The sequence below is a fragment of the Manis javanica genome, chromosome 7, assembly GCF_040802235.1.
Source record: "Manis javanica isolate MJ-LG chromosome 7, MJ_LKY, whole genome shotgun sequence".
Lineage (NCBI taxonomy): Eukaryota > Metazoa > Chordata > Mammalia > Pholidota > Manidae > Manis > Manis javanica.
Genome location: NC_133162.1, coordinates 39974115 through 39986257, shown reverse-complemented (window position 1 = coordinate 39986257; position 12143 = coordinate 39974115). Strand labels below are relative to the sequence as shown.

Genomic DNA, 12143 nt, shown 5'->3' with positions numbered 1-12143 from the left:
ATGTATCAACTATTTTCCTTTCTTACTGAGTGTATCAGAACTTCACTTACTTGTCAATGACATGAGCAACTTCTTTAGTGAACTGAACAATAGTTTTTGGATAATGGAAGAATATTTTCTCAAATTTTTATTGCTATCTCAATGTAATGGCTACAGACATGATATACTTTTTAATTTGCATCATTGACACTTTTTTCCATTACTTGCATAAGTTTAAGAAATCAATAAGATAATAAGTCAAACCTAATTTGTAATATTTGCCAATTTCTGCTATACATACTCTAAGCATGATGTCAGGTCACTAAAGAGATATCATCAAAGTGAAGTAGCACATCATTACATAGAATTTCCACTAGTCAGATCCAATAGCCAAAAATAATTTAAAGAGCATAAATAATAGTCAAATTTTGTAAAATAACTAGGAAGTGATGAGTTCTGGTATATATTACCTTTCCTTTTAATATAATTTATCCATGTGTAAATATGTAAAATTTAATTTTAAATATAGACTGTGTTTAATAACTGACACAAAATTCTTGAAAATTTAACCACTGGTTTCTGTGAGCTGGTACAGGCTGACGACAGGCACCACTGGTCATGTCAACCCCAAAGGCCCAAAGTGATCCGAAGCACTTTACATTACGTAGTCAATTATTTATTATTAAATAAGCTATTTTATTTGTATGCCAGGTCACAAAACATGTTGTATATTATCATGAATCGAATCCTGTGTCACTACAAATATATTACCTGCCTTTGTACATATAATAAACCCAGGAAGGTCTTCTTAGCCAAGAACCTTCGAGCATTAAGTTCATTGTACAATAATTGGGATTCAGGCCATGGAATCAAACTGTTGGTCAAAATTCTGAATTTCCCACATACTAGCTGGGAGCTCTTGGACAAGTTATATAACTTCTCTAGATTTCAATTGCCTTATCTAAAATGTGATAATAATAACGGTGCAAGTATCTTATGGTTGTTGAGAAAATTAAATGAAACAATGTATATAAAATGTCTGCATATGGTTAGTCCTCAAGAAATGTGATAGACACCACAATTATAAATACACTCATTACTTGGAGGTTATAATGTATTACATTATGATTATATTCTGTGTTTGAATATATGACACAAACTAAACCTCAGCAATGATTAATAATTGGCAGCAAAACGTTAGCTTGTGCTCTGTCATATTTTTGTGGACCAAGTTGAGTATCTGTTGTTCATAGATAGGATGTTCTGCCTTTAAAATTACCCATACTCTTTGTAGATTCTGTCTCATAATCCTTTTTTCAAAGTTTTGGGAAGGTGCTTGGTTAGGGGCTGCAAGGCATTCATTATCAACTTAGCTTTTTGTCTCTGTGCTCTTGAAGTGTATAGTCCTACCACAAGGGACCAGACAAGGCCCAGCTGACACTGGTGTGAGGTAAAGTGGAATGCTGGTCAGGAAAGTGGCATTATAAAAACCTGGGGCTTCTGCTGCAGAGAGGGTGTGGCAGTGGGGCCGCTTGGGCTTGAGGGGTCAGGTGACTTGGTTTCTGATCACACTGTGGACTTTAGAACTCTCTGTCTAAGCGTGGACATGCTACTTGGACATCCTTTTCTATGTCCCAGTTTTCTTATTTCTTGACAAGAGGAATAACACGACATATGTCATATGTTGGAAAACTGTTAGCACTTAGAATGCATGCAAGAAATATTAGCTCCTGTCCTGTACTTTGCCTCCCTTCTTCCCTGTCCCCTTCACATTCCTCCTTAACTCCCACTAGCCCTCCCTCTTCTTCCATCTCTCCTCACTCTCTGATGGGAGAGATTGGAAAGGTACTTGAAAATGCATTGTTCCTTCTCAGCCCTGGTATATAGGTGGAATTTTAATTTTCAGATATTTTTAAATGCCACAAGTAATGATACAAGTAAGTAAAGTTTAAAAATCATCCCAAATCACATTGTTAACAAAAGTCTTTTAATCTTTGCTTATTAGCTTTTATCTATTATAAATTCTCTATCATTAAAAATTGCAACACATATGCTATTTTAATATTTACTGTGCCCACGTAATATTATGTAGTAAAAACCTTTGCATGTATCTCCCTCTTCTGTATTATATTGTTTTATTTGGTTGCCATAGCAGTTTATTTTTTCCATAATACCTAATATGTAGATTGTTCTCATTTTTCCTTCTGTTATTTAAGTGTCTGCTAAAAATATTTTGGAAGCCAATGCTCTAGATGAGATGTAAGATCTTTTACAACTCTTACATTCTATGACTTGATTATTTATGTAATAGCCCACAAAATGCCTAAACCTTACCTCTTCCTTCCTTGTTTCCATTCCTGGTTCTTTCCTTCCTCTCTTCTTCCTTCCTTTCATAAATCCTGGGCCTGATGCCATTTAGGGCACTGGCTGAGCTGGACTCCTTTTAGTTCAGATAAACACAATGGGGAGCTCCAGGCTGTTGCCCTCAAAGGGCTTCCTTATTCCAGAGAGGTCTTTGGTACAGCCCTTGTCTGGCTAGTGGTCTGAATTAGCCTTCATCTCCCTCCCTTAGCTGAATGTTCACCTTTTCTTCAGACTCTGTCCTTTGTTCCTTTGGGATCTTTCTTGGTCTGTTGGTTACTGGCTTACCCTACTTTACTTCTTCTATTCTTGCAATTTCCTGACTTCTGGCTCTGGACAATATATGGCTGTTCCTGCTCCCAAACCTGTCTATCATTCCCAAAGTAATGCATCTGTTATGTAAGCTTTCTGTCTTGCTTCACATTGAAAGGCATGGTGTCCTCACCTATAAGCAAGTCGGAAGGTTTTTCCTTCTCCTTGGCTTCTAACTTAATCCTCTAGATGCTGGCAAACTTTACCACTGACTTTAGCAACCTGGCCCTCACTTTTGTTGTGTTGAATTATAATCATTGTACATATAGTTTATCTTTCACATTAAAATGTTTTATTCTCTCAGTCATCATCATTGACTTATTTCTGTATTTCTGGCAGCATATTGGATATAAGAGTTAATTATATAGTTAATTTTGAGAAGTTAATATAGTTAATCTTGAAAGTTCTTTCTTAGTATGAATAGGAAACAAGCAAGGATCTAGCTACTGTTCCATCTGTTTCAATGCCATAATAAAAGTCAGGCAGATATTTCTCTGATAATGTAGAGTATGGGGGTGTTACCAGTTGGTGATTCTTAATAACCAATATTAATCATGGTTATAATTTTTTTGATGAGTTGGGAACAACCAAGGTCCTCATTTAATTTTTTTGGGTATTCTCAGCACAGGGCTCAGCATATAGTAGGTGGTTATTAAATACTTGATAAATAAGTGAGTGATGCTTTTTCTTATGAGAGAAAATAAATGTTTTTAAAGGAGTCTGCTTTATACAACAGTTTCAGGGGATGAATTGTGATGAAAAGTGAAGATTGCTTTTACTTGAAGGAGGCTGACAAATTTCCCAGACCCAGGATCACTTTATGTGGTGTATGATTTAAGGGTGAGTGAGCATGCCAGAGCGCTCCACTTGAGCTGAGTAATGGGGAATGAGTTGTGGAGCTGTGGTCTTAGATGGTATTCTGTGAAAAAGAGTGGGAGATTTATAGCTATTAAACAGCTTTGTAGCTCCCCCCTTCTTGTTTTGAAGCCTGCCAAATCTCTCCTCCTGTGGTCTGTATCGTTTTCCTTCAGGGCATCCACGATGTTCGGAAATGTCCTCTGGAATGCAGGTTTCTGTGGAATACATACAATGGGGAGGGGCTTGAGTTTTACATGTTCATCTGAAGACTTTTGTTTTCTGTAACCGCTGAGTGAAATTCTCACTTTGCCAGTCCCTTGTAGAGTATTCTGTACTGTCATTGAATCTTTTCCAATGGGCTTGCCAAAGTTCTACCTTCCTTCCTGCATTATGGAAATTGCAGAGCACAGTATATTAGTGGCTATTATCATTATTGATGTGTGTTAAATATATTATCAGCAACTCTCCTATCGTGAGTAGGGGAAGTGTACAGAAACCTTCAGTATGCTTTGACAAATCATAGGCAGAAGGACTAACCAGGCTGCAATGATCATTTCAAGCCTTGATGTGAAGGGGATACAAATTTACCATTCCTTATCAGCTTTTTCCATTCTATTGTCATACTCAGTAGCTTTAGAAAGAACAGAAATGGGGTATTTCATCACAAAAGACCAACCAGAGATGACAGTAATCCATGTCATGCAAGGACTAGGAAATTGTCAGAGGAAATTTCCTCTAATTATGGGTTCCTATCAATACATGACTGTGCCTCAGAGAGGAAACAGGAGTTTTGGGGTTTTTTTTTCAGTTTTCTTGTTTAACTTTGATAAATTTCAAAAAATTTAGAAAAATTTAAAAATAATGAACACATACAACATTTGTATTTTCTAATATTTTACTATATTTGTTTCAAGCCTTTTTTTAAATAAAAGAAAGAAACTTTATATATAAAATTAAAGCTCCCCCTGTCCCGTTAGCTCAAGTCCTATTACTCTGCCCTCTGGTAGAAGCAACCATTTTCATGAATTTAATGGATAACTTTTGTAATTTTAGATGTTTCTATACACACATGAGATCAAACAACTACAATTTGTATAAATAATATTATATTACATTTATCATTTTTCAACATGTATTTTCACTCTATTACATTTTTGGACCTATCCAAATGGAGATACATAAATCTGGTTTATTGCTCTTAAATGCTAAATATTGTTCTGTTGTATGAATAAACATTTTATTTGTCCATTTTCTTCATTAACAAACATTTGAATTATTTCCAGGTTGTTCTGTGATAAATAATTCTGCAGCAAACACTGTTTTATGTTCCACCTTACAGATTTGAGTGAAATTTTCCAGCGTATATATTTTACACAGAATTGCTGTACGCTTTTCAATTTTATTAGATATTGCTAAATTAGTCTCTGAAGTAATGGAACCACTATACATTCCCATTGACAAGGGACACGAAGATGAGCATTTTGTTTTCCTTTATTCTCCTTAGCATTTGTTATTGGGAGATTTGAAAGTTTGCCGGTATGATGAGTGGAAAAATCTTAACCTGATTTAAGTTGCATTGTCCTTAGGACTCATTAATTTGACCCTTCTTCTCTTTTATTTACTGAGCACTCAGGTTTTCTCTTTTTTGAACTGCCTGACACTGCTTTTGTCCACTTTCTATTATATTTCTATTTGATAATTTAGTGACAAATGTATTTTGGGTACTAATAGTTAATTGTAGATGTTACAAATCTCTTCTAACAGGAGTGCTTTAAAAAGTAAAATGTAAAAGCATAATTCTTTGCTACAGGTAGTTAGGAAGTTTGGCAGACTCAGAGATTTGAGAGTATTTATAGTTCTGAACATTCAGATTTACCCAAATTTCCTTATTCCCATTTTAAGTATATAGTCTCAACCCAGGTAAAAGAAAACACTAAATCTTTCTGCTTACGTTTTTGTTATCTCATACTCCATATACTATGGGTATACTGCTTCAGTTTCAAAAGAAGTTCTTTATCCTTGTGCAGGTAATATTCAAATTTAAGACAGTCTTGTCTACTTCTTTCCTATATGATAATTGTGCTTTTCTGAGTCATGCTTCTAAGCATCATCTTCAGAGGACAAATGTGTACATTACCATTGAAAAGATCACCTGGACTTCATTTTTATAAAAGCCAAATCAAAGAACCAGTAATTAGAATCTTAACTGGTAGTGGTTTTCCTAAACAGCCATGGAGTATCTCACCAAAAAGCATAGTTTGCAAAATTGTTCTTTTCCATGACTTGAGTTTATAAATGGACACTGAGCAGAAAAGTAATTAAATTCTAGGTGTAGAATGATGACAGCAAAACAGAACTCAAGCCACACCATTTTCACTTTGACTGCAACTGGAAGTAAAACTAAATAGCTATTTTACTCGTGGTTACAAAACTCTAATGTTTTGCCCAGTCAGAGGGATTTGCTGAAAGGTAGTTTCTCCCAGTAATTTTAGGAAAAGCTGTCATCAAATTGTCAACAGCCCAACTTGAGATTAAAAGTACTAAGCAATATCACAATATAGCAACCTAAAACTTATATTGGAATTTTAGGCTTTTTTAGCAATGAGGTAGAGCAGAAATATTGACAGAGATGCAAGTTAAGGGCCTCTTATGAAGGAAGTTTGGTAAATCTGTGGAAACATGGCCCAGCCACCATTATCTCTCCCCATCTCTCCTGCCTCAAGGTGGAGTAGATGCCATATTTAGAAGTTGTTACTGTGTCTCGTTTATCAGTAAGGATTACAGGAGACCCTCAGTTCCAAATGAATAGACATATGGTGACTCCATATTTGAATTTTTAACCTAATCACTGATTCCTACATTCTTGCAGCATCCTAAATATCTAATGATGTAGGATCTAACAAATCTACTTTTTAAAATGCTTTTCTTGGTGACTGAACTTTTATCTCTTTGTGCCCCATACCATTGCATCATGTATTTCCCTTGGAGTTGAAGAGAAGTAATGCTACCTGAAATCTGTCTTACCTTAGGGACAGAGCTGCTGATTTTGCTCCATTCAGAACTCTTTCTGTAAGTCTCTACTGAAAGCCGCTTAATCAAACATCTCAAATGTCAGAACTGGGGTTTAAAGGGTTTTTCTAGCAAGTAGGTCTAATCTCCTGCTTAGTTTTGATTCCTGTAATGTAGATAATCTCTTTGGAGACAAGGCTTGCTTCTAGCAGGGCAAATATATCCCACAGAATGTATTTCCTATTCCAGAAAGAAAAATGTAGCATTAATGAAATTTACTTTTTCATGAAGCTTGGAAAGGTTGTAAGCTTAGGCTTCTGAGCCTAGCAGATGTTCTTTTTCAGATATTAAAAAATAGTAGTAGTTTATTCAGAAGTCTCAGTAAGAGTTGCACCTTGAGATGGTTCTTCCTATAAACAGTCACACTCTGAGTGTGACATACTGGTCATTGGTTCTGTCTGAGTGACAGCTGACCCCACAGCTGCTGTGCTTTCTTCCCGTCTCAGCCCCCATGGGTGTAAAGTTAGGGAGAAAGAAAGTTTGCATCATTTGTACATATGGGTCATACGGTATACAGTTTGATGGTTATGTACAATATAAAAAAGATGTTTGTATACAATGTAAAAGCATCTACATAGATATATTTCATTTTCTTTCGGACCTTGGAATGGCAAAGGGTTTGTTGATAACCATTATATTCCAAATTTCGGATGGATTCTCAGTTCTTTTGTTAAACTTAGCCAGAATCTCACCTGCATGGTCTGCAATGGTTTATGTCTTTCCATATGGTTACCTCATCCTGCTGAGTCTTACATCCTCACCTTCTCTCTGTCTCCATGCCTCTGGGCCCCCATAAACCAACCCTGTTTATCCACATCCACCCCAGGGACAAAATTGAGCCTCTTCACTGGCTTCCATAGAAATTATTCACAGGGAGCATTTAATCCACAGGAGTTACTGGAATCCTGCCTGGGATGGAAATCTAAGTTCACTGCATTTCCCACCTTTAACCTCTCTTCTTTCCCCCTCCTCCTCCTTTCTGTTCAGACCCTTGTCTCAGAGCCCTTCACCTGCTCCAAGGCCCCTCGGAGATTCATATCCTACTATACACTTACCAGAATGTTATCTTCACAAGTTTTGCTTCCTAAGAAGAATCTCAGTTGATAATATTTCCTCCACACCCAGATCCCCGCAGACATGTTTGGTAAATGTAGGTATTTAGTGTTTGGTGTTACTTCATGTTGATTTTTTTGTGTCACACAGGCTTCCAGTGACAGCGTTGCTGCCTCTCCAGAGTGCCACTATACGCCCCTGCCTCCTGCATCCAGGGAACTCACCAGTCACCGAGGTAGGAACTCAGCTTTTTATCACTCCCAGTGGCTACTGGGCGGGACACTTCACCAAGCAGAGCTCTAGACTCATTACTGCTCTCTTGGCACTTTAGAAGCAACACAGTGCTTTTCAAACCCTTGATGAGAAAACCATACCTGTCAAGCCTAGCATTTTTAACTCACATTAAACAGAATTTAGTGGCAGTCTACTGGGAAGGCAAATAAATCCATGTATAATATAATTTGGTGATATTTTTCTTTAAATAAAGAGATAGTACTTAAAAATTACTAAGTAGATCATTACCTCCAGCAAAAGCAATGGAGAGAAATCAGAAACTCACTAATATTTGCAAAAGTATCATTGTTCAGGAGCATAATAGTTGAAATCTGTAATTTCCAAATGAATGAACTCTACGTTACAGCTAAAAGGAATTCCAATTTGCCTGGCAATATTGCAGAGAATCATGTGCAGTTTTCCCTGAATTCTCTGATCTCCAAAACATTACTTTGGCTCCCCCAGTTCTTCCAAAACCTTGAATTCCTTTTGCCATCTCTAGAGTCGGCATGAAGCATAATTTTTAAATGCCTCATTCCTAAGCTGGCTGCTTAAACCGAAGACTATGTGATCACCTTTGTTGGATTTGGTTAGGACAGGAAGAGGCCATGTGGTATAACTTGTTTACCCCATTTTACCACGGTTATGACTACAGCCAGGTTTCCTAATTGTGAATCTACCTTCTCAGGGTAAGTGAGAACAGGCCTTGATCTAGGGAACAACATATCATTTCCCTAAGCAGGCAATTCCCCATGTACATACAGGGGACATTGAATAAGGACTACACTGGAGTATGTGTGGGCAGGGCACAGGTACCACTGTATGGATACCCACTGTATTTTTCTTTGCCAAGAAAATGGTGAAGCTGACCCTCTAATAACACATGCGGGCTTTGGGCAAATGGTGCACTTATATTGCTGGAGTGATCAAGAGAGTAATGTAAGATTCCAGGTTTCTGTGACTTGGACTTGTGTTGCCTGTTTGAAATCTAGACACCATAGAACTTTTCTGCATCTAAATAAATTTTGTTTCTATTAGGGGTCAACTGTGATTCTCTTGTGAAAATCAATTTTGCTCAAAGGCAGGTAGAATAAATAGCTGCCAACATGTTATATTTTGAGGGACATGAACAGGTCCCCATCATTGAATGTACTTATGAAGGTCTTGAACACATCCCATTAGAGACTGTTTCTTTTTTTTTCCCGCAATGCCCAAAGGCAAAATAATGCCATATCTATAAGGAATAACAAATTAACCCTCGCATCATCCTTATGAATTTATGCATTAGTTTCTTATATTCCAGTAAGGGCAATTTTACTCTATCGCCTGTTGAGCATGCTGCACAGGAACTGAAGTCTTAGAGCCCTCAAGCCCACTTGTAAGTGTTGGTCTGGCCATGAAATTGAGATTTCACAACAGAAGGACATGACTAGGTAAAAGATAATCATCAGTAACAGGACAAAGATCATCTGTAATTATATTAGTAAAATGAGAAATCTGAACCTTGAAGAAATGGGTTATGAGACAATAAGTTTGAAGATATTTTGAGTAATACTTGGAATATAGGAAAATACCTTAAATCATTAGAGTGAAATTAGGCACTCTTGGATGACATCAGAGCCCAGTAGCAATGGGAAAATATTATATTATTTAAAGGAAATCAACAGATGTCCTGATTTTACTGAGAAATATCCCTATACGTTTAATGTGCTGGTTGCCTGATTAGTGTTAAGCATATAAATGATGAAAAACAGCAAGTTAGCATCATGAAATGATTGCCAGATCTTGGGGTCCGTGGTCACGAAAAGACATGTAAAGAGAGAACCGAAGAAGCTCATTAAGGCTGACTTGTGATTTGGACTTATCTAGGTAGGGAAAAGATGAGACTGATGTATTTCAGCTTGGCATGAGTTTTACAACAAATAGGGAAAGCCATAGGTTTCGGCACTCAGAATGAAATCACTTAATGCCGTCTTGTTTTTTATATATTAAGTAAAAGGAATTATTCTAAATTTCTGATCATATAAATCACCAAATTATTTGAGTGTCATTATTTAATACTTTCATAAACAGCTTACAGGTATTTACCCAGGGAGGTGCTTTCACATTGTGAAGGCAAATTACATCCATTCTTTCCCAAGTGAAATCCTCCATGATGTCTGAGACTTGGTCAATAAAATCCTGAGCAGAAGTTCTATTTGCAAATAATTTTTGATTCATCCAGTTCCCAATCTCTTTTCATTCCGCACCAACAACTACACAAACTGGCGGGCAGTAGTTCATGTGCAAATTGCTATTTGTCTGTACATGCCATTTTCACTTTGCTTGTCCTTTTATGTAACTTCCAATGTCGAGTATGATAGGTCCAAGATTCATGTCCTGAGGACTGCAGATTCAAATGCAAAGGAAGTCTGGGTCCAGAATAATGATCAGGAGACAAGGGACTCTATTTTGCCATCTGTAATTTACAGATAACCTATACATCATTTGCTTCCTGTATGAAATTTTTTCTGATCTTATTTGTATTGATTTTTGCCTTCTTAAAGTATTTATAATATTAATTTTCTTTCTCCTTAGTACAATTGTTCATATTCTGCTTTGTGTGATAGAGGTCAGATGTATGTACGTCTTGAACTCCTCTTAATTGTAAACTCCTGGAGGGGCCGTGCACATGGTAACCCTCTGCTTTCACTTCACTGATTCTACTCATTCTTCAGGTGTCAGCTTAAATATCACTGGCTATTTAAAGAAGTTAAATATCCAAGGAAGACTCCTCTGATCCCAGTCTGCACATTCACATTAGGTCAGTTCTCCCTTTTCAGGGACCATCTTCCTGATAGGCATGGGAGGAGTGGAAGCAATTGTGCCTATTTGCTCATCACTGTATCTGCAGTGCCTGGCACAGGGCCTCCAACTTACTCAGTAAATATTTTTTCAGTAAACGACGAGTGATAGAAACCCTGGGAAAGTCAGTAACTTAGATCACCTCTGGGAGGTGACTGGATTGCATCTGAGAAAGGATATCCATCTTCCTTGGGAGGTGAGCACATACAGAAAGGAAGAGCCGGCCTTGTACACCTCAGAGATCAGCTCTGTTGCTTTCAGAGACCAAAATTGTCATGGACAGGAGCTGCATTGATTGATTCCCAGATGGCATTCAGCCATGTCACTTAACTTCCAAGTAGGTAATTATTTTAATGTCATAGTTTCAAACTCAAGTGTTTTGATGGTAGGAGAGAATAGGATGAATTAAAGCAACTAATAGAATTATTTTACTACAACAGAACCTCTCAAAGAAGGGGCTGGACTCTCAGTAAGATGTAGGTTGTGGTATAGGCATGGATTTGGAATGGTCCACCTGAAATCTCTCAGAATTATGCCGTAGATCTGAGCCTGTCTTCAGAGTACAGGGGACTTGGGCCTGTGTCAGGAAGGTCAGCTGCTACCTAGTGGCAGTCTGCACACTATATTCTCAGTGCATATCCATATTATGAGGAATGTTGAAATGTTTGTTGGAGAAATGTCTCTTTAAATAAGTTATATGCATAGGATATACCCCTGCATGCCAGGTTTTGCCACTTTTTATCTGATAGCTGTTAGAAGTAGAATTTGCATTTATATAGACCATTGTGTCTTTTGGGAAAAGCATTGCTATTTAGAGAATAGACCATATCATCCTCAAGACAACCCTATAAAGTGGAGAGGGTAAACATTATTATTCCCATTTAGCAGAGGAAGATACCAAGAATTGCCAGAGGAGACTGAGTCACTCGATAACAGAGGCAAGGAAAGAAAACCAAAGCTCTGTGTCCTTGATTCCCAGGCCACCCCTGTCATTTGTCCTCTTCAGAGGGTGCATGAAGCAAATGCAGGACTAACTGGCATTGTGCTGGAGGGAAGAGAAGAGGTACAGGGAGAGGCAAGGCTTGGGAATGTCCCCCACCCACGGTGAATTGCAAAGCCTGCCCTACTGGCTGCAGGGAAGCGCAACATCCTTGCCTGGTTCTGCCCAAAGAATCGGCTGCTGTCTATGTCCTCCCACCCTTTTTAAAATTACAAATCTATAAATTCAGGAGCAGAGGAAGTTTGAAAAACCAAAGGGGAAAAATGCTATGGTATCAGTCTGAATTCAGACAGGGAAAATAGAAGGCACACTATGTATTCAAATTACTAAGGGTTTCAATGTAAGGAATGAGAAGCTGCACAGCTGGGAAGCAGACCCCTGGAGTCTCAGCCTC

At 37.7% G+C, this 12143-nt stretch overlaps 1 protein-coding gene across 1 annotated transcript in view; it reads left to right on the top strand.

The window, feature by feature from the left end:
- LRMDA (leucine rich melanocyte differentiation associated) overlaps positions 1 to 12143 on the top strand; it is a 1121568-nt gene that overhangs the window by 812688 nt on the left and 296737 nt on the right. Inside the window, exon 8 of the mRNA XM_073240793.1 lies at positions 7783 to 7867. Coding sequence (XP_073096894.1) covers positions 7783 to 7867 — 85 coding nt within the window. The remainder of the gene's footprint in view (positions 1 to 7782; positions 7868 to 12143) is intronic.